Source organism: Cebidichthys violaceus, unplaced genomic scaffold (assembly GCF_023349555.1).
Source record: "Cebidichthys violaceus isolate CVI_PGR_0920_01 unplaced genomic scaffold, fCebVio1.0.p SCAF_87, whole genome shotgun sequence".
Taxonomy (NCBI): domain Eukaryota; kingdom Metazoa; phylum Chordata; class Actinopteri; order Perciformes; family Stichaeidae; genus Cebidichthys; species Cebidichthys violaceus.
This window is the reverse complement of record NW_027176972.1, coordinates 593,500-619,750: the sequence shown is the minus strand read 5'-3', so window position 1 is coordinate 619,750 and position 26,251 is coordinate 593,500. Positions and strand designations below refer to the sequence as shown.

At 42.0% G+C, this 26,251-nt stretch overlaps 3 protein-coding genes across 3 annotated transcripts; 1 reads left to right on the top strand and 2 right to left on the bottom strand.

Annotated features, from left to right (window-relative positions):
* Positions 1-333: 333 nt before the first annotated feature.
* insl3 (insulin-like 3 (Leydig cell)) lies at positions 334-1,478 on the bottom strand. The gene is made up of 2 exons (XM_068702639.1): positions 1,220-1,478; positions 334-907 (listed from the first exon to the last, which is right to left on the bottom strand). Exons 1-2 carry the CDS (start codon positions 1,410-1,412, stop codon positions 717-719), a joined length of 384 nt encoding a protein of 127 aa, XP_068558740.1. The 5' UTR covers positions 1,413-1,478; the 3' UTR covers positions 334-716.
* Positions 1,479-5,797: 4,319 nt separating this feature from the next.
* si:rp71-39b20.4 (potassium voltage-gated channel subfamily V member 2) lies at positions 5,798-11,403 on the bottom strand. The gene is made up of 4 exons (XM_068702640.1): positions 10,865-11,403; positions 10,125-10,758; positions 8,520-8,645; positions 5,798-6,180 (listed from the first exon to the last, which is right to left on the bottom strand). The coding sequence occupies exons 1-4, from the start codon at positions 11,401-11,403 to the stop codon at positions 5,851-5,853; spliced, it is 1,629 nt and encodes a 542-aa protein (XP_068558741.1). The 3' UTR covers positions 5,798-5,850.
* A 1,178-nt stretch (positions 11,404-12,581) lies between these two features.
* Positions 12,582-14,802, top strand: rps28 (ribosomal protein S28). The gene is made up of 4 exons (XM_068702615.1): positions 12,582-12,651; positions 12,955-13,002; positions 13,490-13,612; positions 14,680-14,802. Exons 1-3 carry the CDS (start codon positions 12,613-12,615, stop codon positions 13,610-13,612), a joined length of 210 nt encoding a protein of 69 aa, XP_068558716.1. The 5' UTR covers positions 12,582-12,612; the 3' UTR covers positions 14,680-14,802.
* The last annotated feature ends 11,449 nt before the right edge of the window (positions 14,803-26,251 follow it).

The window sequence follows — 26,251 nt, the reverse complement described above, 5'->3', positions numbered from 1 at the left end:
CCCTGACTCATCCAATATAGGGTTTAAGCCTTATAGAAATATATTTGGGGTTTAAGCAGTATAGAAATGTCACATTTTAAACATGTTAAAAGGCGCTGTTGAGTTGCATTCTGGGAAGTGTAGGATCCAGTGTAATTGGAGCTTGACCTTTCTTTGTATGTGTGTCTTGCAAGCCTCCCAACTGTTTTCCAACATTACTCTCATTGTGAGAGTGTCCCTTTGATGTAGTTATCCCACAGAAGTTGGGCTGCAAAGTTGTGACCTTGCGTTTGTGGTTTTGCTTTGCATTAATTAGGGTGGAAACATGAATAACAGATAACAAATGAACCTCGATAAATAATCATCAAAAGCTTTATTACAGTGTCTGAGGGTTGCAAACTTCTTCTACAATGACACAGAAAATAAATTATATTACCACAAAATAAACAATTTCAATTTTTATATTTTTTTGTACAAAACAGGTTTGTATATAAAAACCTGCGTACGTTAAGATGTAATTTGTTTGCCCTACAGTATGGCATAGAAAATAATTTATTAAATATCATCAAATGTCTATAATTACTGATGTGTAGTGTTTGCAAGAATGCTACATAACTGGAAATATTTCAAAAATCATTCTTCTCAAGGATAAGGCAACTTGGTAAAGGTTCCTCAGCGCAGGTCAGAACAATTTAAGACAATACGGTTATTATTGCACGACAAGTATTGGACTACATCTAGCAAAACTGGATCAACTCTTTCATGCTGCATCCTTTCTCGCAGCAAATGTCAGATATTTTTCCGACAGCTCGTCTAACTCGAGAGGACAGGGGGTACCAGGAGAAGACGTCCTTCTCTCCGTCAGATTCGGGTGGGATGTGGACCGTCTCCGCGGCCTGGTGCTCCTCTGCGGAGGGATCCTGGTCCCCTGTGCACAGGACGTGGAAAGACATCTGGGATTTAGCCCTGAGACATTTATAGTATTGTGCTAGAAAAGTCTTGTGAAACTCCAAAGAGAAGACATAGATTTGATTGTAGTTAACTCAAACAAGACACTGACAATTTAAAAAGATTAAAGGTTCAACAAGAAAAGTGATATTCCTTCAGCAACAACTCTCAAATCTGTCTCTAAATGTTAAAAATGTAGAAATATCTCACAACACAGACTGTTAAAGGTAAGCAAATGGCTCTCAATCGATGCACCTGATATTGGAAAAACACAATCATAAAGTATACTTGCATTGAGAGGCGTATTGCTGCTGCCCAAGTTCTACGACCGGGATGCTTCTCCTCAGCCGAGAGTTGCCGCAGGACGACACAGCCAGACGTATCAGCTCCCTCCCGCACATCTTAATCCTCTCCTGTGCATTGACCACGCACACCGCAGCCACCAGCACCACCACGAGACACACCAAACACTTGGCGGCAGACATCGCGTGATTGTTATCGCTCCTCGACGGTTGGATGAGAGGCGAGGTTGGGCGCGCGGAGAGCGACGAGGCCGTGCGGTGAGTTACGAGGTGAGCTTGAGGGGGCTTATATAGTCCATGTGTGTTATACCCGGAGTGGCCCGGTTTCAAAAAAAAATGTTTGCTGAGGCCACAGAGTCTTTGAAAATATGTATTCGGCCTTGGTAAAGGAAAAGCATGTCCTGATCTGGAGCTCAACGTAAGTGATGCAAAGTCTTCTCAAGGCTTCGGACTCTCATTGAGATTAAAAACCTGGCAAGGATCTATGGTTCAGTCTTAAAAACATCAGAGGGGTTAAGTGAGACGTTTTTTTTTTTTGCGAATGGTTTATGCCATTGAGACTCATGAAACGTCACACAGCATTCGTTGACAAAAGTAGATGTGAATGCTATAAACCCTGTGCTTCACAGATCTTAATGTGGTTTCATTGACATCCGTCCAAACGTCTTTTTACAGTGCATGGATGGATTACTGAACAGAACAACTGGGTACTGGGTACATAGGGGTGACCGTGAGTGGAGAGCAGGGCCCGCCTTTCAATCAGAGGGTCGGCGGTTCGATCCCCGGCTCCTGCTCCGCTAGTCTCATGTCAATGTGTCCTTGAGCAAGAGACACTTAACCCCAAAATGTCCCCTGTAGCTGCGTCTACGGTGTGTAGATAGATACTGAATTGTAAGTCGCTTTGGATAAAAGCATCTGCTAAATGACTGTAATGTAATGTAATGTACAAGGGCCCAAAGGCCCAAAGTGTCAGGGGCCACCCAAGCTTTCACCTGCAAAATGTCCCTCATAGAGACAGATATCAACCAAGAAAAGACAAACAAAGAATGAAATGGCTATGAAAAGGGGCAAGACAACCTTTAAGAGACTCAAAATGACACACGACCACACAGAGAGGTGTGTCACAACTACAAAAGAGACACAACAACAGCAACAAAAAGATGCTAAACAACTATGAAGCCCGTGCGTCTTGGTCCTATGTAGGAGCGGTGGTGGTGTCTTTTTGCATGTCTGCACCCAAGGGCCCATTGTCCCATAATCCACCCATGTTACAGTGAACTATTTCCCTTCGATACGAGTTGCTGTTGCACCTTGACACGTCTTGAGGGATGGGAGATAATTGGAACAGAGTGTTACTGGCAAAAAAAAAAGATGTCAAGGTTATCGACGCAACTATTCACACACACACACACACACACACACACGCGCGGTCACCCCGGGCCACACTGCAGTTGCATAAACAGCCAAACGTAATTCGTAATTCCAGCGCTGATGAAAGAAATTAAAGGTGACACTTTAATGTCATGAATGTACTTCTGGCAATGCTTGGCATTTTAACCTCTAATGGTGATATCCTTCACTGGTGAGCAGTGATTATCAAAGAGTAGGACAGCGAATTGATAGCTCCAGCTAAGGTTACCATTACTGCTTTTATTGTCATTATTGTTCTACTATAGGCACTGCTGGTGCTATTATGAGTGGTCGTAATTTTTCCACAATTGTTCTGCTTACTACTCTCATTATATGAGTCATTTATGTCATATGCATTGAATGTGTTGTGTTGTTCATTCTGTACACATGACATCTATCACACTTCTGTCCATCCTGGGAGAGGGATGGACTTCTTTTCTCCCCGTTAAAGGTTTTTTTTTTTTTGGGGGGGGGGGGGGTTGTTCCTGTACCGATGTGAGGGTCCTGGGACAGAGGATGTTGTATGTGGATATAGATTGTAAAGCCCTCTGAGGCAAATTTGTGATTTGTGATTTTGGGCTGAACAGAATACACTGAATTGAATGATTCTATTCTTCTTGAGGCTGTCAAACTAAAGGAAAATATCTACTGTGTCTATGGGGTCTGTGTCTACTTTGTCTACTGTGTCCACTGTGTCTAATGCCTCTGGGTCACCTGTTTTGTTGTCATGTCCTCTGATACGTCGTTGCGATCGCTGGTGAACATATTGGAGCTAAAAGGAGAATGAATACAGGTTTAGATTTGACTCCAAATCAATTAAAATGTTGTTGTGTCTGCTGTTTGAACACCACCAACCTTCAAACTAGTTGTTGATCTTTGTCTGTTTCTACAGTTGTATCTGTCTGTCTGTCTGTCTGTCTATCTGTGTCTGTCTGTCTGTCTGTCTCTCTGCAACTTTGCCCGGTGTCCCTTTGCCCGGTGTCCCTCTTGACTGCATCTGTTCCTGTCCTTGCAGTCTTGGCTGCGTCACATGAGACAGCCAGAGTCTCTCAGAACTCTTGAGTTTTAATTGATGCTGACGACACTATTAAACCTCCTGGCATCGGTCCCGTTACCTTATCCTGTAATAGCATTAGACAGGCCGCATCGTCTCTGAGACGAATGAGCCAAGTGTCTGTTAGTAGCGATGGACTTCACGTTCCACTAAAAGGGGGACGTGGATATGTCATGATAATAGTTATGACAATACAAGAATGATGAGCGGACGAACAGATCTTTTTATTGAGCAAGGAATACTCTTTTCCTTGTTTTGAGGTTGTATTTTCTTGCGTTTTTATGGTCAACAAAGAAAAATAATGACACATTCATGGAATTTGCACATGAAAGATTTCTTTTCTTTTATAGCCACTGAGTAATAGATTGGACTCTAATAATTATTTATTGAAAATGTAATGAAATAACTAAAAATGTCTTTAAATTAAATACATATCATAAATATTGTGTCCTTCTTTTAGGACCTTTTGTTTGCACAATGCATTTTTTTTTTTTTTTTTTTTACCATATTCATACAGTTACACATGTTAATGCACAAGAGCTGTCAAATTGCTCTTCAGGTTTCATTTATTAGGCTACCGTTGTGTAAAAACAGAGAAAAAATGTAAACAGAAATTTGACACGCTATAGTGGACAAAGCGGACTGCATGCAGAACACTCGGGAAACAAGGAAGCACTAGTTACGCTATTCTGACGATTTGCCCCTGATCACATCAAACCTACAACAGTCTTTGTAAATATACAGTAATTATGTTCCATAGAGGTGAAGTCAAAAGCTTCACTGGTCTCTGCCTTGGTAAATCAGTGGAGGTACAGGCTGTTTCGTCATGGTCCAGAGACACAACACATCTTCTGTAGAGTTGCAAAGGTGGTGGCTGGTATCAGACACGATATATAAATGTGTCCACTTCTCCTTAAACCATCAGGACGGTCTTGAGCACATCTACTACAAAAACCTTCTTCAAGAGAAAACTGTATTAAGGAAGTAGCCAATATGGCACGTTAAATATGCTTGAGATGAGATAATACATTTGCTTACTATAGCTCTCTCTGGTATGGTGCCCATGGACAGGAGCTGGTTTAATAAACACTTAGCCGAAGAGCTAAAACACAGCCAGTAGGACGGACACTGCAAGGACTGTTTGACTACAGGACAGGGCCATGCATGCTTGATCCTGACATCTACCGGAACACAGAGCTCAATTCTTCACTCCCTGCTGTGATCATGACAAATACTGACATGTTAGAAAGTGCCTTTGTTTGTGCCAGTGTTTTTACATTTTCCTGCTTTATCAAACTGGTCTGCCGTCAATCAAACGGAACCTGACTGTGCACACCTGATCAGATTATCTGTGCCACCAAAATAGCCCAGTACGTGATTGACTTTTGACCCTTGTCTTACCGGGCAGGAGGCGCAAGCGCAAATCCCGGTAATCCTTGACAACAAAATTACACCTATGGTCTTGATCGCTACAGACACCCCCACCCCCCACCCCCCCACCCCCCCCGCCGTACCTCTCCTTCCACCGTCAAGAGCAAGCTGAGGGACTGCACAGAGAGAACGCCGACACATGAAGCACGGCACATGGAAGAGCTTTGCACTTATATATTTCTCAGGAGCACGTTTCCTTACATCATAAAAGTGGAAGAAAATGACTACAATCCACCGTGGTGTTTAAAATGGGAGGCATTTAAAAGAAAGCCATGCTGTTTGTCGAGTATCAAGAATAAACATGTAGTTGTCCAAAAGAGCTCATTAGTAGCACTTCCAATGAGAACAGTTCTTCAGAAGTGTCACACTCAGGTTAAAGTGGTCGACTTTGCCTCCTTAATAACGTTACTACTTGACCTACTTGTGTCAAACATCTATTTCCGTTTAGCCGGACTTAGTTGCGGCCCGAGAACTATTCTTGGAAACAGACAACAAGCTGTCCAATAGGAGAATCTTGTCCATTTGACAGAGGAGTCATCGCCCGTACATCGTGCAAACAGCACCTACTGTAAAGCTCAAGCTTAAAGCTTAACTCAACTTGCTGCTGCCTCCGTTCTCCCCTCCCCTAGATTGTTTATCTTAAATCCCATAGGCTCAGAGATGGAGGCAGATGGGGTCCTACGATATCCAGGGTGATATAGCCATTTAGGGTGAGCGAGGTCGCGGCTAGTGAGAAGCTGAATCTTCGTTCTCGTCGACAGTTTGCCTGCCGCTGGGCCGATAGTGAATCTCGTCGTCGGACTCCTCCGGCTGGGGTTCGAAGCAGTTGTCGAACTTGCGCCTCAGACGTTTCTTGAGCTGGAAGGTGCGCTCGGTGTTTGAAAATGTGTATTCCTGCTCCTTCAGTTTTGCGTAATAGTCAGAGAACTTGTTGAACAGGATGGAGATGGGCATTCCGTTGAGGATGATGCCGAAAGAGATGCAGCCGAACGCCACACAGCGGCCGAGATAGGAGATGGGGACGACGTCTCCGTAGCCCACGGTGGAGATGCTCACCTGCGGGAAGAAAAGAGTAAAGTGAGTCAGCTTACATGCAGGATCTCTACTCGACTATTTGAATCAGACAATGCAAAAGGAAAGAGCACTCCGTGCTCACTCCTCCTGGGCTGTTGTTTTAACATGAAGGGCTCGTCCTAAAACAACCCCTCGGCCATGGAGACATTAAAAAATGTTCTTGTACTTGATCAGCTGGTGTGTTGCAAAGTTGAGAATGAACAGGAGCAAATAAACCTCCAAGAATACCCCGCAACACTTTCCATCTCTCGAATGCAATCACTGTGTCTGGCCACAAACAAGACGCATTACACCGTATTAGAGGGGATTAGACACATATAAATCAACAGCTGCCACCAGATAGAAAAAAATCCACATGTCCCTAAAAACCAGACTGATGATGTACTCTAGTAATTAAGTAGAAACAGAATCCAAAGAAGTGGTGGATCCTTTGAATAGGACTCCCTGCGCATCAGATACTAGAAAGCTAATTAGCTAAGTATACTGCACCATTTGATTACATGGTCAATTGCCAAATGTGACTAGAATTGACTATATTGACTTTTTTAGCATTCAGATTGTGTTTTCTTCGATATCTTGTCCCCAATATTTTGTCTAGACACCATTTCCACTTTGCCAATAATTAATGCTATCAATAAAAAAGCAATAGTTGTCCATCTGACGTAAGAAAGAGTCCTTTATATTAGTAGGACATCTGGAAAACATCCAAGACACTCTGAGTTAAGTAAGAAATCCTTTATTACATAATGGAAATATAACGGACTTAACATGTCTTCATCAGATATATCCTGTATTTTCAAAATCAGAGGGCCTTGGATGATTTCCAGGCTGCGTACTAAAATCTTTCTTATGTAAGTTGGACAGTTATTGTTTTTTATTTGCTGGGCCCATCCTTGAAGAGCACTTCAACATTACAATCACTGAGTGTCTTGAAGCAGTGCAGCACTCCTTATTTTTTTTAAATTAATGTAATAGTTTCTGAAATACGTTTATTCACTTTCTCGTCGAGAGTTAGATGTGAAGGTTGACACCACTCTCGTGTTTGTCTGTGAAGCAAAGCCAACAGTCCGTTAGCTTAAGCTAGCATAAAGACATCCAGCCTGGCCCTGTGCAAAATGTTAAAAATCCACCTGCCAGCACCTCTAAAGCAATTATTATGGTGCGTCTCGTTTGTTGTGCTACATACACAAACAGAAATGTAGAAACAACACGTAATTGTTTGACAGTGAGTTACACTGTGTTACGTCTTGGCTGGGCGCAGAGCTTCAGTCATGGGGTAATCAAATCAAGTGCCTTGCCACAAATCTGCTCACAGGAGGAAACTAATGTTCTCAAGGAGAAGGTGCATAATTACAAAGAGTGAACAACCACCGAGCGTTCCAATACCCATACTACCGTACTATTTAATATGCCAGAAAAAGATTTAGTATGTACCAATACATAATATGTCAAATGCAGTGTGCCAAAAGTACCAGGATGTCATACTACATCATCGCATTTTGCGGCGTACAATTAATCTCTGCACAGCGGATATTTGAACAAGAGGGTTCACTGTGCAATGTTTTGATGAAGCAGTAGATCCCAAGTGACTGCATACTGCATGCAACGGTATGTACTTTGCCAGGGCAGCTGCAGTATGTACTAAAAGTACATTACATTACATTACAGTCATTTAGCAGACGCTTTTATCCAAAGTACAATTCAGATACTAGGAATAGCTAGGGGAGCCATTTTTGGGGTTAAGCGTCTTGCTCAAGGACACAACGACATGCGACGACAGAGTTGGAGCCACGGAATCGAACTGCCGATCCTCTGATTGAAGGACGGCCTCGCTCTCCACTTAGCCACAGTCGTAAAAAGACAACATTTGGAACGCCGTAATAGTGTGTCGCCCAAAAATAATTAGCTTGGGAGAAGAGAACAGATTTTGGTCACCATGTTTCTTTAGCTGTAAGAGATCTGCTGCCCAGTGAAGGTGAGAATGAACTCATTTTTTTGTACAATCTCGTCATGGGTTCATTGCTCGGTGGAGCCACAAAAAGAGCTCAGAACATGCTTCTGTCTAGCACTGTGCACTTGTGTCTTGTCTGACTAGGCAGGCAGCGCAAATCATTAGGCCTAATCCTTGACAACTGAAATCCACCACACTGCTGGATCTTACTGACACCCCCTGCTGAGCTCGTCCTCGATCTCTTCAGCACAGTCAAGCTTACCAAGGTTCATAACCAGGCTAATTGATCCGGAAGAATCTCAGAGATACAACATATAACTCCAGAACAAGAAATGTTACTGAATTGGATGTTGAGGTTCATCCTACTCACCGCAGCCCACCACCAGGCATCTGGTATGCTGCTGAACGGTGTCCCAGGCTGGTCCATCTCCACCGAGTGCATCAAAGCAGAGAAGGTGAAGATGCCCATGGCAATGAACAGAAACAAACAGCAAACCTAAATGACGACACAAGAGCAACAACAGCGGCCCGTTCATATTTGGACATCAAACAGCAGTGCAGTAGTTACCAAGAACAAGTGAGACAAGAGTGATACGTATGCTTGTTTGGATGAGCTTGAGGTTTTGCCTTTAAAGAAGAAGTTGTATCTGTTAGATTGGTCTCACCACAGGTGGCAGCACTGAGGGGGAACAGTTGTAAATTGGACAAAAGAAAAGAAGAAGAGCGTCCTTAATTATTACGCGATCTATGGATATAAAAATCTATTATGCAGTTAAGTGACCGTTTATCCCCTCAACTTAACCACTGACAAGACTATGGAAACGTGTCATAACCTCTTCCATGCTGCTTTTTCTTAGTTAAAGTTTCAGTCCTGAGCCAGTCTTGGAACCCATTCATCACGAGGGTCTATATTTCTGGGGATCCGATATACAGCCAGTGGATATCCAGGCCAAGACTTCCTTTTCATTGTTTACAGTCTGATTGGCGACTTTGAGATGCGAGACTGTGGTTGGAGTTGAGGGACGACATGTAATACTGTATTGTTTTACTAATAGCCAGTTTATAAGACTATTTAAACCAATCAAAAGCTAAATCGTTATCATCAGACAATATCCGGTAGGTTCCAAGATTGCATTTCGATCAATTTGTTCCACCTCTTTTGCTCTCCACAATACAATACAACTCCAACCTCGACTAAAAATGGAAACCATAACGCTTCCACTACCAAAATCTTGTCCTGTTGTCTACAGATTGCCTACAGATTTTGTATATGAATGCAGAAGCTGTTCATAGAGATTAGTCCTGAGCAAGCAAAAAGCCAGTGTAAACAATAAACCTCCATCAATTGATTTTTTTTTGGCCACTCAGGTGAAAGGGGAAACAAGTTCAAAACCCAACATTGGCATTCTATCATCTTATTAAGTTGCTATGATGGCTTGTTAGCAAAATGTTGCAGACCTACACATCCAGCAGTTACGGAGCAAAAGTAGAATTCATTTGGACTTGTGTTTTTGGCCACCGGATAAATATTAGTCCAATACTTTTAGCTCTGTTTTGGTACCAACCCCTGAGATAAATATTTGCCCCTTTTAGCCACTAAATTCTGTTCATTTTTATATTCACCAGCTAGCAGTTTACTTTGCCTTTCTGCAGTTTGGTGAGGGGCAGATAGAGCGAAGCTAAAAACAGCTGAAACAACTCTGATAAGAGCAGTGAGACCAAAACAGTAAAGTTGTAGGCTGAAAACAAAAACAACAACCTGAAAGAAGCTAAAATGGGTGATAAATCTGTGTGTTCATCCTAGACAATTAGTCATGTGATCCACTGATAAAGTGCTGATTGTAGCCGTTTTAACTCTTGCTCATTTGGGAGTTACCTGCAATTCCATTGTTTTAATTTCGTTCATGTGCCGTAAATAAATCTGCTGTTTTTTTATGTTTCTGTCAGATTTGTGTTGTTTCATACTGCTCCATACCTGCTCAGAGCACTGTCGGATGGTAAAACCAAACGCCCTCATGCCGGTGGAGTGACGGGCCAGCTTCAAGATACGGAAGATGCGCATCAACTTGACGACTTTGAGCACCTTGCTGATTTTACTGACTCTTGCCATGGCCTTCAAATCTTCCTTTGCACTGACGTCTTCTGAATCCATGACGAATGTCTCAAAAATGATCTGGAGGAAGTAGGGCATCACAGCCACCACGTCAACAAAGTTCAGGGCGCTCTTCACAAAATGTCTGATGTTGGATGTTGTGAGTAACCGCAAAAAGTACTCCAAGGTGAAGAAAAGGATGGAAGAGATCTCTATCCACTCCATGTAGGTTTTGCCTGCAAGCTTGTACTGCCTGAGTTCATTGACTGTATTCATTGTCATTGCAACAATAGAGATGAGCACAAAGAGACTGGAGAACACAGCAAAGGCTTTGGCTGACAGTGAGGAGTAAGGGTTCTCCATCAAGTCCCAGAGGATCTTCCGAAAGCCTCCAAGAAACATGGCCTTGTATCCCTCGCCATCCTGGTGAGGCTTGATCTCATCGATCAACTCCTGGTTCACCTTCAGCTGGTCTCTGATGTCGTCCACTTTCTCCTCAAACAGAATGCGGCAGCACCTGAGAAGAAGAAGATAATTCATCGTCTAAGCAAAATAATGCTTGAAATATACAAACAGCAACAGAGCAAGCTATACAACACATGTAGTGAGTATCTACAGCACACCTTGGAGTGTCCTTCAGTTTCAACCCCCAGAATGACATCTCTTCCTCAAAGTTGATAGGGCAGAGGCTGTCCATCACCCACAGGACATTACTGCAATAAAAGTGGAAGATGTAGTGGAAAAACCTGGGGTCCCTGTCAAAGAAGAACTCGTCCGTCTGAACATTGTAATCGTCACAGAGGGTCAGACGCTTGACCGGATCATTACAGAGGGCAAGGACTCCAATCCTGGTTTTTGGGTGTTTGAGGACCAAACGCTTCGGGATGTGAAACACCTTTCCACCTACGTTGAGGTTGACAATGTTTGATTTCCTCAGGTGTGGTACGGATCTTTCCGGTTTTTTTTTTGCACTGTTTTTCTGATCAGTGGCGTCAAGGTTGTCCATAGATGTCCATGCTTTCACGGAGCTGTCCTGCGAAAAGGGGAATTCACTTTCTTGTTCTTCAATGCTTTTTGAAAAACTCATCTCCCGCTTTATGGTCGCAAAAAGACTGGAGCGACGTTTTTTCAGCACTTTCAACTTGGGCTTTGCGATCTCCATTGTGACGGCTCCTCGGGAAAACAAAGCAACAACAAACAAAAAAAGTGTCGTGCCAATCAAGTCAGTGAAAAACAATAACAATAGTATTCCACAAGATCTCCATTTAGGCCAAATAGTGTCCTCTGAAAAGATTGTTTTCAGGTTGAAATGAAGATAAAGAAAATCCTACCGCGCTCGTCCCTCAGCGTGCAAGAAGATCAACTGCATGAGTTAGGGATTCAGCCTCTTTACTGACTCCCTAATCCTATTGCTGTTCATTCTATCCAAACGCAAGTTAAAAATACTGTTCACGAGGATTAGTGTTGTGATTTAAGGCTTTGAGTTCTGAGAGAGGGGAGGAAAGGCAAAGAGAGTGTTGTGACGACGGCGTTGCATTGCTAACAAGGCTCTGCAGAGCTTTACCACACGACGTTTATATCAATGCTCTCAGTACATTGCACTATCTTACTCCAGCTATAGTACTTCTGAAGAATAAAAATAAGCTTGGCTTTGTATTTCAATTCCCAGAATTTTATACATGGTATAAATGTTTCCCCGTTAGTGTCTATGTTTTCCACAAATATTTTCTTAATAATCAAATGCATTTGGCATGGATTCCTTTAATAATAGATTAAGAGGATAATTAGCTTGTCCAAACATAGTCAAGCAAAATTATATGACACTGAATGATAACAGCCTACTGAGTGTAGAGACGATGATTTTTGTTTACTGAATCTATATCTTAAAATGGGAGTAAAACAAGCACTGTTTTATGGCACCTCACACTGTATCAATCATGCAAAGATCGATCAAGTTCAGATTGCTAAACATGTAGTAATTATTAATTGTATGCATGCATGTTCAACATAGGGGTTAAACAAACAGAGACAAGTAATTGTCTTGATCATTTCACACTGTAAAGTAAAAATGAGTGATTTGGTAAAAAGGACTACAACGCCGTGTCTAATGGTATGGCCCCTGTTTCCACCCATGACAGTTTGTGTGAATGGTATTGTCCATTCGCCGGAAAAGGAAGTGGGAATCTTAAATGAAATAAAAATAAAAATTAATAATACCAGGTATCCTTTTCGATATTTGATTCAATCAGTGTTTTTAAAATGTAATATCAGTTTATATGAAATTATAACATTTGAAAAAAAAAATGAATTACAGTTGCCATATATCACCGCCGTGCACCACGTGACTTCCTTTCCGGTCTAACCTGACAACATGGACGCCAGCCGCGTGCAGCCGATCAAGCTCGCCAGAGTAAGAAAAGACTTAATATGTTAAAAAATAATCGTATCCGAACGGATGAATTGCGACACGAACAACTAATGTTCCACACGGTTCCAGAACATTGAAGCTAAACGTACTTTAATACATCGTTTAGCGGACGGCTCTCGTGCTCTCATCGTGGAGGCCCGTCCATGCTACAACCTGCTAGCTTCTTCACTATTAGCCTGTCGTAGACTGTTACGACTTTTTTTTTTTTTGTTCACATCAGAAAACACGATGTATACTTAGAAAGCCTCTTGCGTCAATGTAACGTATATTTTGTTTTGTTTTCAGGTCACCAAGGTGCTCGGAAGAACTGGTTCCCAGGGACAATGTACACAGGTAACGTTCTCCTGATACGAGTGATGTCTGAAAGTTAGCGGTTTATATTAAACTGCACTGAAATTAACTCTGATCCGTCTTTTCGAGTTAACAATTAACGTTACCTCCTAAATTAAAGAAACGTTACAGTAGATCCGTAAACATCTTACTTTATAGGTTAATACGTTAAGTTTTACGTGTCTTGAAGTCACGTCTGCGTGTTTTTCCATTAAACCTTGATGCAACACAACTTTCCTCTTGAACTATTATGTTTAAAGTCGGTGGTTAAGCTCTACTAAATGGCTATAGTGTTAATATTTCAGGTAAATCTATAAAAAGATTACATCCTACACTCTCACATTTTGTGTAATTTTAAATCATGATAGCGTTAATCCTTAGTGTGTGTGTAGATATGAGACTGGACCACTGACTGTGTGTCTAGATTACACCTCAACACATCCACTTGTGTTCTTTTCTAACCTCATCACTTCATCTGGTCCTTCTGCAGGTCCGTGTTGAGTTCATGGACGACAGCAACCGCTCCATCATCAGGAACGTGAAGGGCCCAGTCAGAGAAGGAGATGTGCTGACGCTGCTGGAGTCCGAGAGAGAAGCCAGAAGGCTGCGATAGGTGAGGGGGCTCGACTTCAGCCGCAGCTGATTTGCACTAATGGGTGTTTTTGGTGCAAGTTGGCGTCACCCAAACTTGTCGGCCATCTTGAAGACCGTCGGTCCGAAGATAGGTTTGGGCCGTTAGTTCATGTAGGCACTTGTCTTGTATCATTTAGTAGAATACACAAAGTTTTGATAATAGATAATGGAAATAATTGTATTGCAAGACAACGTGTCAGTGTATGGTCATTGGTCAGCGACCAGAAAGAAGTTGAACCTCAGCGCAATGCAACGCTGCACCCCTGCAAAAAAAAGTTTTGTATGAAATGTCTTAATTTGAGACTAAAATCTGTGTTTTATTGAAAGGTTTTTCCAATGTCCTGTCCTCTGTATGTAGACGGCGTGGACAAAACTTAATTAAACATATTTCAATAAATTAGAATTAAAAAAACGCCAGTTCGTGGCCTCAAATAACCGCAGAATCTAATACAGAGCTCTTGACACAGCGTCTATAAAAACCGAACACTAATCTTCTCAAATGGAGGATTATTGCAGAGCATTTTGACCTATATTGAGTTACATAACAGGGTTCATCTTTCTTAGTAAGTGTATTTGTGACTCTGAGCCCTGATGATGTCGGATTGCTTACCACTGGTCAAATGGGTTTAAACCCAACGATGTCAGCTGATGTGCCCACTGCATGTTGAAGAATTTTTTTTTGCTCCATGCTGTTACTCGTGTTGCTGTTTGCAGCTGGGAAATGCATCGTAGTGTTGCAACTAACCGATCGTGGCTCCAGAACAGAATTTATTTTTTTGATTTTTTTAAATCCTTATTGAATTCTCGTCTCTCAATTTCCTCCTGGAACGCCAGACGAATGCAGTCAACAGGTGGCTGAGTTAATAATAAAAGAATAAAACGGTAGCAGATGTATCACTGAGTCACGATATTACAAATGAGATTTAGTAGGTCTATAACATGAAGTTAGAACCCTGCTTCTTTCCTGCTCTATAGAGGCTTTTAGAGTGTTTTTGTCTGGTTGAGTTGATGGTGTGTGTGTGTGAGACTGGTTTCTTGTCTTCACAGTGTCCGCTGAAGCTGAGACGTGGAGTCCAATACTGTGACGCAGAAGACACTGTCGGTACCACGTGAAATGGATTCACTCTCACTTGATCAGATGCGTTGAAATAAATTTGGTTATTAAGATGAGTGGCTGTCCTGTGTTCACTGTACGTGTCTATTAGATATGAACTGTATTTTATGAATTGCCGTTTCTTCCGGTTGTAACGGTGAAGACGTGTTTGACACAAGTTTTTCTCGTAGTTATAGATTTTTATGTTGTGGTCGAGGTATAGAGGCAATGTGATTTATTCATTCATGATACTAAATATTTTCGAGTTACTACAATTGAGGTACATGAGTATTTACATTCGATGCTACTTTATACATCCACCTTTTTAATTTACATTTATTTTAGTTACTTACACATAATATAATTTAGTTACTTACACATAATTCATTTCTGATTATAGCTGAACATTCCCAGACATAATAAGCCCTCACAAAAACACAACACACTAATAATAGTAATGATAAAGAGTCGGTTACAGATGAACATGATGGCTTTTCTGGTGGTTCTGCATAACATCACAGTTTGGCACATCGACCCATCTCACTTGGTTTAACACGAGTACGGCGTAAAACAAGACCACCTGTTGTACTAAAGTGTCCATTTCCAGTCGCCGACTTGCAGTCATTCTGTCCCTTGTGTGTAAACCTGAGCTTCCAGGTCACATTTTATCCTTTCCGTCTCAGCGGTATAATCAAGTCATCGAAATAAGCCCCAGCTGGAGCTCCTTGGTAGCCGAGTGGTTACAGCTCATTCCATGTAGCCTCAACCTGCTGGGTTCTCTCTCTCTCTCTCTCTCTCTCTCTCTCTCTCTCTCTCTCTCTCTCTCTCTCTCTCGTCCAGAAATGGGTAATTCGGGAAAATCAGTTATTATAATTTTTTAGTACTTTCTGTTCTGCAGTTCTCTAGACATCTGGAGAAAAGGACATTTCTATTACCAGGCTCAGGTTGTTCAGGTTCTATTGTCCACCAGAGGGCAGCATCACTCTCTGTTGATTTTAGAGTTCATGTTGACTCCGCTGATCTCACAGAATCACTTCACCCTGTTTAGTTTAGTCCTGAAGGATGAGTTACTTCACAACAAGCTGTTTAAAGAACATTTTTCTGGCCTCTTTTCCTTAACTTGAACTTGTGTTCACACTAAACAAACAAATCTCCCCCTGGGGATGAATAAAGTCTATATCTAATAAAAGTCCAATAAATGAAAGGAAAATCATAACCGATGCCAATTTGGACTGCATTTCATAACTTTTCCACCCCAATTCACAGACCAAGACTGAAACCACTTACCTGTTGGCTGCCTGAGTTCATGGCTTCAGCATCAAAGGTTGGGACTGAGTTCATGGAGATGCTGAAGAAACAAGACCCATTATGTGAATTGTTATTTCCAAGTGTTGATTATAACCACGCTGTATCAAATATGTTTTTATGTGACTTGTGTGTGGACAATTTGCTGCAACTCTTTCCAGCATTTTAAGAAAATTGAGTAAAGATGGGTGTTCTGGCAAACACAGCGGTACACTTTAGCCATTTAGGATGATTATTTCAAATTTCTTTTCCCACCATGTTTCGTCCAGTTTTTCCCTTCCTATTAGGCCACATCTGATCCCAACGATCCCGGCCTCGCATTGCTCTGTTTAAATGCAGGGCAGACGTTTCGGCCTTTACGCTACGACTCTGGAAAATGCATCTAACGTCACATTTATGTATTAAAAAAAAAAAAAATTCCAACATGAAGGCTTTGGGGTGAATTCCATCTTGAAGTTGATGAAGGAGTTTAGTGTTTGAACAGGAAAGCAGGACTGTTTGAGTTATGACTTGGGATGTGGCTGACCTCTCACTTTCCATCTGTTTGACCTTACTTTGCACGGAGCTTTGAATCGACCTAGAGTGGAGAGAATCATTTATTTCAGTTGTAAACTCAATTCTGTATATGATGTGAAAGCAGCGCATCTGCCAGACACTGCTCTACTACGCCCTCTTTCTTTGACGGTGCACACAAACAGTGCTTGGATGAGGGAGTTCATATATTTGTTTAACAGCATTGTGAATTAATAAGCAATACCTTTACCATATTAAAAAATAAAACACGCCAAGAAAAAGACAAAGTCTTAGCTGCATATAAGCTGTATATTCGTACCAGTTTTCTCCTCATGCTGCAGATTATCCACCATCATATACTGCATTCAGTATTGCAGCTGCACTTCTTGAGCCCTATAAACTTTGAAGAATTGCTCTGGCTTTTGCCAACGGAGCATTAACACCAACCCACAAAATCATTCTTGGCAGCTACTCATTTAATTAAAGCAAGATATGCAAGACCAGGACAAAGCATGCTGGCACTCGACATAGAGATGGTGATAGAAGCAGCAGTGGGGCAGAAAAAAGTAGTATCAATAGAGGCTACAAAAGAGGATAAACAGCATTTATCATACAGAGATCAGCCCACATGCTGGCGTTCACCTACAGCAGAGTCCACTTCTAGTGGTACATGTGAGCATAAACAAGTTGCCAAGCAGTCTGAATATGTGATTCACAAAGCTGGAAAGTTGGAAGGTTTCCAAATACCTGCTTCACTCTCTGACTGACCTTTGATCTAATCGTAAAACAAGGAGGCAAGGATAAGAACACAGTGAGAGAAAAGGAAAGGGAGATTCCAACCCTGTTATTCAGAAGGCTTCCCGGTCGACAACAACTCTGAGCTTGAAAACAACTCAGTCACTTTACGTCCCCCCCCCCGTCATCATCATTCCACACCTCTCCAGCTCTCTATGCCTCACGCAGCCGTATTGACTTACAGGTGGAATGTGTTTACCGTCTCATGCATGCCACTAAGGTCACACTCAGTGGACGCGTCGGTCTGTCTGCAGGAAGTACCTGGGATCTGCGACATTATGCCAGACATTCAAACATCAATCAGCGCGAGGACGATCGTCTTCGGTCTAGGGTCACACCTTTGCTAATTTGCCTTCACTGGAAACTAAAAGAGACACGTATTTTGGAGTTGGTGGAGACCAAAAACAGAGCTCAGCCTAACATTCTCCAAGAGGCCAGAAACACTTAGATGCCCGTGTTGCCCCATATCTGCTGGATGTGTACATAGGCAAATGATAACGGTGATAACGTGTCGGTGCTGCGCTTAGAGCTCGTTTCCACTGCCCCAAAGTGGCCAAAAAAATATGTAATTACAGATTTAAGTATAAGTAACAATACAAAAATTACCAAAAATGGACGAGTAATAGTATTCCAAGTCTTTCTAAAGGAAAAGAACAAAAGAAATATGAGCAAATTGTACTTAAATAATCAAAGTACTCATAAGGAAGAAAAATACCACCTTTGAGAATATTATTATATTACTTTATTGTTAATGTGTGAAGCTCATGAAGGTGAAACCACTTTTAACTGCTTTATATACTATTTGGTACTTTCATTTAATTACATTTTTTATTTTTTATTATTTTATTTAATTTTATTTGTACTTATGACTTCTGGTGACTAGTAGTTCTTTTGATTACCAATGTTGAATGCATTTATTGTAAGTCGCTTTGGATAAAAGCGTCTGCTAAATGACTGTAATGTGATGTAATGTAATGATAATCTGTAACAATGCATTATATATTATAAACTGATTTTTTTTTTAATTCATAAGGCAACTAGGGACTGTAGCTCTCCAATAGATGTAGAGTAAAAGTACAACATTCGCAGAGCATGAAATGTAAATACTCTAAACTAAGTACGGTAATAGCCTGATGCATTTATTTACTGTCTTCCACCATATGACAGTGGTTCGACAGATGTTAGAATTCATCTCCAGTCATGTCTTTTAAAAAAAATCTCTTCACAGATTATGAAACAGGAGATCGTCTTGCTGGGCCGGTGTCAGTTGGCTCTTTGCAATTGGAGGAATTATTTGGCAAGAGGCTGTGGGCCTTGTTCCTCCCATGCTGGTTAACAGGATGTGCAGCAGGGAGGTCATGGAGCTGTTGGGGTGGGGGGGTGGGGGAGAGAGAGGCCTCTGATTTACACACTCTGAACCCGGCTACGATCTGGGTCACGGCCCTCATATTTACTAATGGGGCCCATAGGACGCAGAGGGGATGCCGAGAAGAAAATCACCCCAAAGGTAACTAGAAGACATTCCCTGCCTTTCTCTCGCCTCCGTTGGTTTCTTGTCCCTCTCTTTCTTACGAGGCTCTTTTTTTTTTTTTTACCCACCTCTGTCCCACCTCCAAAACACTGAACTTTAGTAAACCCAGCCTCTCCAAAGATTATCCTTGTTTGCGGCAATTAATTGAGGCTGGTCTAATTAGGCTCCAGAAGGGAAAGCCAAGTTTTCACAGCTCGCCGCAATGACGGGAGCTTTAGAAAGAGGGGGAAAAAAATGTGGAAAAAAAAAGATTTTCTCATGTTTCTCAGCCGAAACATGATAATTATGTTTACCTGCAAAAGCACAAGGCTTTAATTCACTGCTGTTCAGGAAATAACAGTAAATCTGATCCAGGATGCTCAAATATGCTCAACCTTGACAGAGGTACATTTTGAAACTAATAGCTTTGGATGTAGGCATAAAGAACACTTGCATATTTGTGTGAGCAAGAGCAGTGAACTACAGAAACCGACAATAAATAAAGAGTCAAACTAAGAGAAGACAGCTTGAAGGGGGACTTTGATTTACTTTCATGTAAGCGAAAGTGTAAAAGATGGCGGCTTCATTGTGCGAAGGTCAGAAAAACAAGCCGTTAATTTATTTTTTTTTGAAGGCTCCATCCCCTGCAATGCATGTGGGAAAAAAAAATAAAAAATGTCTCAGCACAAACAGCAGGTGTGCAGACAGACAGAAAAAAAGAGTGTCGAGCTGATACACAGGGTCAGATGCCTGGCTGTTGACAATAATGAGGCCCGTTGTGGAGCGACGGCAGGGTTACAGAAAGAGACGGTTTGAAGCCCTGAAGCACACGTCCTTAAGTAAACACTGTGAAAAACCCAATCTTTGTGGACTCTGTCCCCTGGGCTGACATGAACACTGGCTGCAATGACACAGTCACGTATTGTTCCAGAGGTGAAACTGCTTCTGTGGCTCTGAGGGGCGAGAGTGGGTTGAGAAGATCAATACCATCTGCTAAACATGACGCTACAATCAGCAGTTAGCTTAGCTTAGCTTAGCATGGAGACTGGAATTAGGAGGGGGGGGGGGGGGGGGGATTAGCTATCTTCTCAGTTTTTACACTTTGGATTTTGTGCAGAGTAAACAAAAACATGTTAATTAGTGAGATTTAGAGCAGGTGGATTTTGTTGCCTTTGGACAGAGCCAGGCTGGCTGTTTCTTCCTGTTTCCAGTCTGTATGCTGAGCTAAGCTAAACGGCTGCTGGGCAGAGCTTCACATTTACATCACAGAACAAAATAGGGAGTTTCCACAAACTTTTCGCGAGCAAATTTCCCAAGTATTCCTTTTAACCATACACCTGTGCTGAATAGTGGTGGAGAAACACTGAATATATATTCAGCAGGCGCCTTCAAGACTGCTTGTGCAATATTGCATAACTTATGTTGTTATCTAACATGTAACTTAGCATAAGTGTTATCTGGGTTAAAGGCTTTGTTGATGTCTGTCTGTTTTGTTTATCTACTGATTGTTCAGGATTGTTCTCTCAGGTGGTGTCAGATTGTGTGAATTTGAATGCAAGCGCAGTATAATTTACATGCAGCAGAATGTCAACTCACTGCACAGCTGGGTCAATATTTAGCAGGAGCAAACTTTACTGGAATTCAAAGAGTTAAAATCCAAGTTATGTTCAAAATCTTTCCACGATGGGTTACTGTAACCTTCTAGCTACGAAAGTTTGCTTTGACCTGTCATTTATGCCGGTGATTAAATAGCTACTCAGTGAGTCACATGAGGGGCAGCTCTAGTTTGGAAATTTTGCATTTTCAACACATGCGCAAAGAAGTTGACAATTAGATTCTGGAGTAAAACAAAAACGACATAAAATACCACAACAGGTCATTTTTAGCTGAACTAAAACTGCTACGCATGCTAAAGTAATAACGAGACCACGTCTGCTAATTCAATCCCGGGACTGCTGAGGAGTCACAATCAGGGTTCTCTTGTACCTCCAAAAAAACGACCTGTTGCCTCACTGAAAAACAGCTGAAAAGCTGAAAGCGCTTTGTGAGGCCCATTCAATTTCAATTAGGATTCGGGATTTGAGATCACCGTGGATCAGGGCAGTCATTAGAGACTCAGCGGAGGACAGATGGTCGCAGGTCGTTATCTCAATGTGACATCCGATCATTCTTCAAGGGCATCGGTGGCAAACAACCAGACACACTACAACGCCCTTCTGTAAGGGCAATAGAATAGTTTGACATCGAGGGAAATAATAAGTGAGAAGATCGTAATCACTCTCGAATTTTAAGCTCCATCCAGCAGCAGGTTAGCTTAGCACAAAAGACTGTAAACAGGGGGAAACAGCCTGGCTCTGCCTGAAGGGGACAAAGTCTAACAATATATCTAAAGGGACCTTTAAAACGCGTTTTGTTTGTGTCTTATTTGTTTGGTTCGTTGTGGTTTTATGACCAGGGAATGGTAAAAGCCTGTCAAAATGTGTCCCTGTTTTACCGTTTTAAACAAACAAGATATATAACGTGTTAATTGGTGAGTTTCGGCAGTGCTGGTAAGCAGAGCGCATTGTCCTGTTAGAACAGAAATAAGAGACAAAAGTTCATAATTGCATCAGAAATGTCAGCGCTGAAGAGTGCACAGCTGCTGTGGTACAGTTACAGGTCAAACCCCCTACTGTTCTAGAAGAACACTTTGTAATTCAAGCCCTCCTTCATTTTTGTTCTCCTCCAAACCACCATCTGCTTAGCACTCGACAGTGAGAGGCTGTCTGCCAGTTGCACACATTTTTTTTTTTTTCCCAGAACAGGCCACATTCAAAGTCAGATTCCCTCTTCAGCTCAAGTGTCTCCTCCATCCGACCTGCTTCCACCGCCACTCCCCTTAATTAAAACGAATGGGGCGATGAATTAGCATCCCTGTGATCAGTAACCTGCACCCAGTGGCCTCCCTCGAGGGCCGCTCACTCCGTGGTAAACACACAGTATGCCTGTTTGAATCTTCCCAAAGGAGGCACAGGAATTCATGGGAATCAGGCTCGATAACTGGGGTACATACATACCAAGGGGATCATTTATGAGGACAAAGAAAGGGAGACAGGAAATGTGTCCTCTGAAACTCTGGGGAGACTAACCAGCTACCGCTTATCACATCTGAGGTTTGGGTCCATGAAATGTAAGAGATGGGTTCTGGAGAGCTCGTTTAGCACCCACAGCTGCCTCATTTGAGCAGAATCCCCAGGCAATGTAAATATGAGTTTGAGTTATTTATGGCTACTGCATTTAGCATGGAATTCATCCTTGACCTTGGTAACTTGTTTTGGTCTCCAGAGGGATTTTTATCTGAGCTAACAGTGAACTACAGCGGGGTTTCTCGTTATGTTCATAAATACGTGCTTTTGATGTCGTTACGACAAAAATACTTCAATATTTTAGTGTATTTATAATCATTAGCACACTGTTGAAGGATTCTTTTTGACATTTTGAGAAATAAGCTTACTCACTTTCTTCTTTCAAAACGTCTTCTTTTAGAAACAACAGTAGAATAAAACGTCATCAAAAGCAGAGAACATGTAATCAATGTGTCATAAACACACATATTACAGCAATGGAGAGGCCGACGCTTTAAAGCGTAGATTATGGTCGCGGTAGTAAAGCCGGTGCAAAGCGTGCAATCCAGAAAAATTACGCAATCACGGCCTGCGCTTCCCTCGAAGCGCAAGCTGGAGGATCCACCAAAACCATGTTAGCATTTAGCATGTCACAAGTCAACCCTTTATTAAGATGTAGCGTTAATGGTTTTTTGTTTTTTAAAATCTATCCCGAGGTACAATAATGGTAATCACAACCACACCCCATTATGTGATCGTTAATGTATCACGCTTACCTCCCGACCCGTGAACTCGGCCTTGAACGCGAACATTCAGGTGAACATATCATTTCCGGATTGCCGCTTCGGGTGAAACATGCGTCGACTGTCCAAAATCCGCCGACAAGCACATCTAAAGCCCCATAATCAACGCTTTATGTCCCGGTTTAAATTGTAAAAAAAAAAAAAATGAATTGTAAAACCAACAGGCTAGCTGTTTTCCCATTTCCACTCTTTACACTAAACTAAGCTAAGCTAACCGGCTCCTGGCTGTAGTTGCACATTTAAAAGGACGAACGTGAGAACGTAATCGATTTCCTTGTCGGCAAGAATGGAAATGTTGCGAAAATGCATTTCCTGGAGCTTTTACTTTAAACCTCAGTTGTAATTCTTCAGTGGGCTCCAGTAAGCTAGCAGCTGGTTTGGTGTCTTGCATGTCAAACACATTAAGTCAAGTCAAGTGTAACTGTTTTAACTTCCTGATCAAGGCTAGTCTCGTCTTTCGCTGCATTCAGACTAATACTGTTTTCATTTGTACATGGGCAGCGTTTGTTTTGCTCAATATTCAGGGTGTGTGTGTGTGTGTGTGTGTGTGTGTGTGTGTGTGTGTGTGTGTGTGTGTGTGTTGGGGGGGGGGGGTGTTCCTAACTCAAAAATACTGTAAACCAGTTTAGATTTCCAGCACCATGAAGAACTGACAGCACACACAGCTGCTGAGGTCAACCACGGCCTATACATGTTTACATTATCCAAATTGGGATATATGTACATTCTGTACTTTTTCTGCTTCCTGCCAGCTGGGACACTCGTTGAGTCCACCAGCAGTGAAAGCACAGACGGAACAGCATGAAGAGTGTGGAGAAGTGAGGATGTACACGTCAATCAGCAGGAGCTTGTTCCTCATGACCAGTCCAAGGGAGTAAAACTATCTCACAGCAATAATGAAAACACATCCATCCGTATCATGTAACGCACGTCTGTGCATGTGTGTGGCGAGCATGAGGTGTAAGGAACGTGCAAGGAGACGGACGTGCGTCTTAGCATGCGAGACAGATACATGCACATACGAAGTGTGTCTATGTGTTGATTAAAGTCAGCTGCACAAACAGGGGCACCGGGGCGCGTCGTCTCTCATCTTGTCTTTGGTTTTGACCTCAAAGAGAAGAAATTGTACAGTGCTGATTTTTTTTGGCAAATTCTACAGGATGTTAAAAAAAAAAAAAAAGCTAAGCGCACGAAGACCTGTAAAAGTTTTGGCGTCATGAAAAGGGCAGAAGCCAAACACTTGTGTGGGAACTGAAAAAGGTCTGAGGGACGGCGTGTCTGAGTCCGCGCAGGAAATGCCTCATATCCTCTCAGCCTGCTCGCCGTTTGCTCCGAAACCAAACCAGAGGTGAAAAATAATCCCACCTCGTCTCTCAGGACTGCTGGAGGCTGAAAAGGAAAAACAGGCAGTTTTTCTCGTTCGCTTCGGTGCCTTGTCACGTTCAGCATGCGGCTGCTGGGACAACAATAGCGGAACAGACCCCAAAAGGGCCCCCCCAGTGGTAAAAAAAATGGTTCAGAGGTCAGGCTGAACAAACAGCTCTCGCTTTGCACCACTAGGAGGCAGTAGTGCGTCTTAGCTGGCGGGCTGATGTTCTCAACATACAGTAGAATGGGACCGGTTCAAGGCGAATGTTCTCCTCTGCATGCCTGTATGTATGGTGTGTAGGAATCAGGACCTGCTTATCTGCAGCCACGTCTGTCTCTCCTCACTGATTTCATTCCTTTTTTTTTTTTTGACAGGAAATGAAGGCTGTTAAATCCCTGAACTCCTAAACGCTTTGAGTGAAACAGTTCAAACAGAAACAGGTGTAATAATTAACTATGGCTGCATTCCATTGAGGCGTACAGTTTTCAAGATCCTGGTATTATCCAAGCCTGACTTGCCTTTCTGGGACACTTAATGGACCAGAGCCATTGTTAATGTGTAACACTTCAAGCTTTTCACGCTGCAAAAAAAAGTCAAAATCTCTAAATCCGGCTTTGAGTAAAGCATCTAACATCCAGTACATTCCTGACCACACCCCCCCAAAAAAGACACAAACACTGGTCTTGCTTATTTCCTCATCGCTTATGATTATCAGTTATGACACCCCTAAAAAGCAGCATCCTCTCTTCGAGATTTCTCTCTTCCGTCCATCCTGACCTCCATTCACTCACCCACCCTGAGCCCCAGTGGTCGCGCAGTCAGCTGCTCATGAATATCTCATGGTATCACAAATGAGGTGCGTATACTGTCGGGCAGGTGACATTTGGCTTAATCCAAGATACGTGAGTTGGGCAGCAGGTGACACATCCCCAAGACACGGTTTGTGTGTGATCATGTAAATGGGTGCCCTGATGATGATGATGATGATGATGATGATGATGATGATGATGATGATGATGACGGACGAGTTGTAATATTGAGTCTCGCTTGGATATTCACATGCTGAGATGAGATAAGCAAGAAAAAATGATTTCAGTAAAACTTTTATGGAGCCTTTTTCCTCCAAATTTCCTTCAGTTTCGCCTTCAAAATGAGTCTAAATCTTGTTCTTTGTATTACTATATTCAGTTATGCTTTCTGGCAAACACATGTGGGAAGAAAAAAAATCATAAAATTCAAAAAAATCTCATAAAATAGTCCCAAATGGAAAAGATCACAGATCACAGTTTGTCCGTGGGAAGCATGAGGTTTACGGCTTCCTCCCTCTTCTCATCCCCTTGTTCGTGGCTGAGTCTGGGGCTGCGCTGGGATTTACAGATGTTCTGAATTTGAATCTGGGTAAAAGGTCACCACGCCGGCAAGGGATGGGAGCGGCCATTTTTGGAAATGGAATAAGCAGCTGTGGGGAGGTGTGGATCCAGTGATGATCAGTGACATACGACTGCATTTTGGCTTACGAGTCCGAATGAGAGGAGACAGAGGAGACAGAGGAGACATGCACATTATTTAAATAAAAATAATAAAAACGAAACAAATGTTTATTGAATCCATTTGTTTAGTCTGTCTTGGAGTACATGTATAGTCTACTGTGACCACAATGAGACTATTAACCTGTTTGATCTTCTTGTTCTTCTTCATCTGTAATTATGATAAACAAAAAAAAAATATATATATATATATATATACATAATGAAAGGATATCATTTCCAGCCCACTTTTGACACTTTAAATACACAATGCTCTTTGTACTTAAGCAACATTTTCAATGCAGGACTTTTGCTTGTAATGGTGTAAAAGTGTTTTACACGTTAGCGTATATAAGTATAAGATACTTCATCCACCACTGACAGAAGTCAAACGTGTTTATAACGAAAATATGTTGTTGAATTGTTGCGCAATTCATGTCTTTAATAAGGTCACGACGGAAACAAAACGTGAGTCATCCCCACAATTACAGTATGAAAACAATTTCAAGCCGAACTGGATTTCTCCTAGACAGTTTGACTCATGCCAACTGCAACCCTTGCAACACAAAATGAGGATCACGATCCACTTCAGGACATTTTA

Bases quoted from the DNA above. Each gene is read 5' to 3' on its own strand.
- insl3 (XM_068702639.1), bottom strand. From the start codon at position 1,412: ATGTCTGCCGCCAAGTGTTTGGTGTGTCTCGTGGTGGTGCTGGTGGCT. The intron at 908-1,219 runs GCAAGTATACTT...TCCTGTGCACAG, and splicing joins GCAGCAATACGCCTCTCAAT to GGGACCAGGATCCCTCCGCA.
- si:rp71-39b20.4 (XM_068702640.1), bottom strand. From the start codon at position 11,403: ATGGAGATCGCAAAGCCCAAGTTGAAAGTGCTGAAAAAACGTCGCTCC. The intron at 10,759-10,864 runs GTGTGCTGTAGA...TCTTCTTCTCAG, and splicing joins AAACTGAAGGACACTCCAAG to GTGCTGCCGCATTCTGTTTG. The intron at 8,646-10,124 runs GTATGGAGCAGT...GTCGTCATTTAG, and splicing joins TCCGACAGTGCTCTGAGCAG to GTTTGCTGTTTGTTTCTGTT.
- rps28 (XM_068702615.1), top strand. From the start codon at position 12,613: ATGGACGCCAGCCGCGTGCAGCCGATCAAGCTCGCCAGA. The intron at 12,652-12,954 runs GTAAGAAAAGAC...TTTTGTTTTCAG, and splicing joins AGCCGATCAAGCTCGCCAGA to GTCACCAAGGTGCTCGGAAG. The intron at 13,003-13,489 runs GTAACGTTCTCC...GTCCTTCTGCAG, and splicing joins CCCAGGGACAATGTACACAG to GTCCGTGTTGAGTTCATGGA.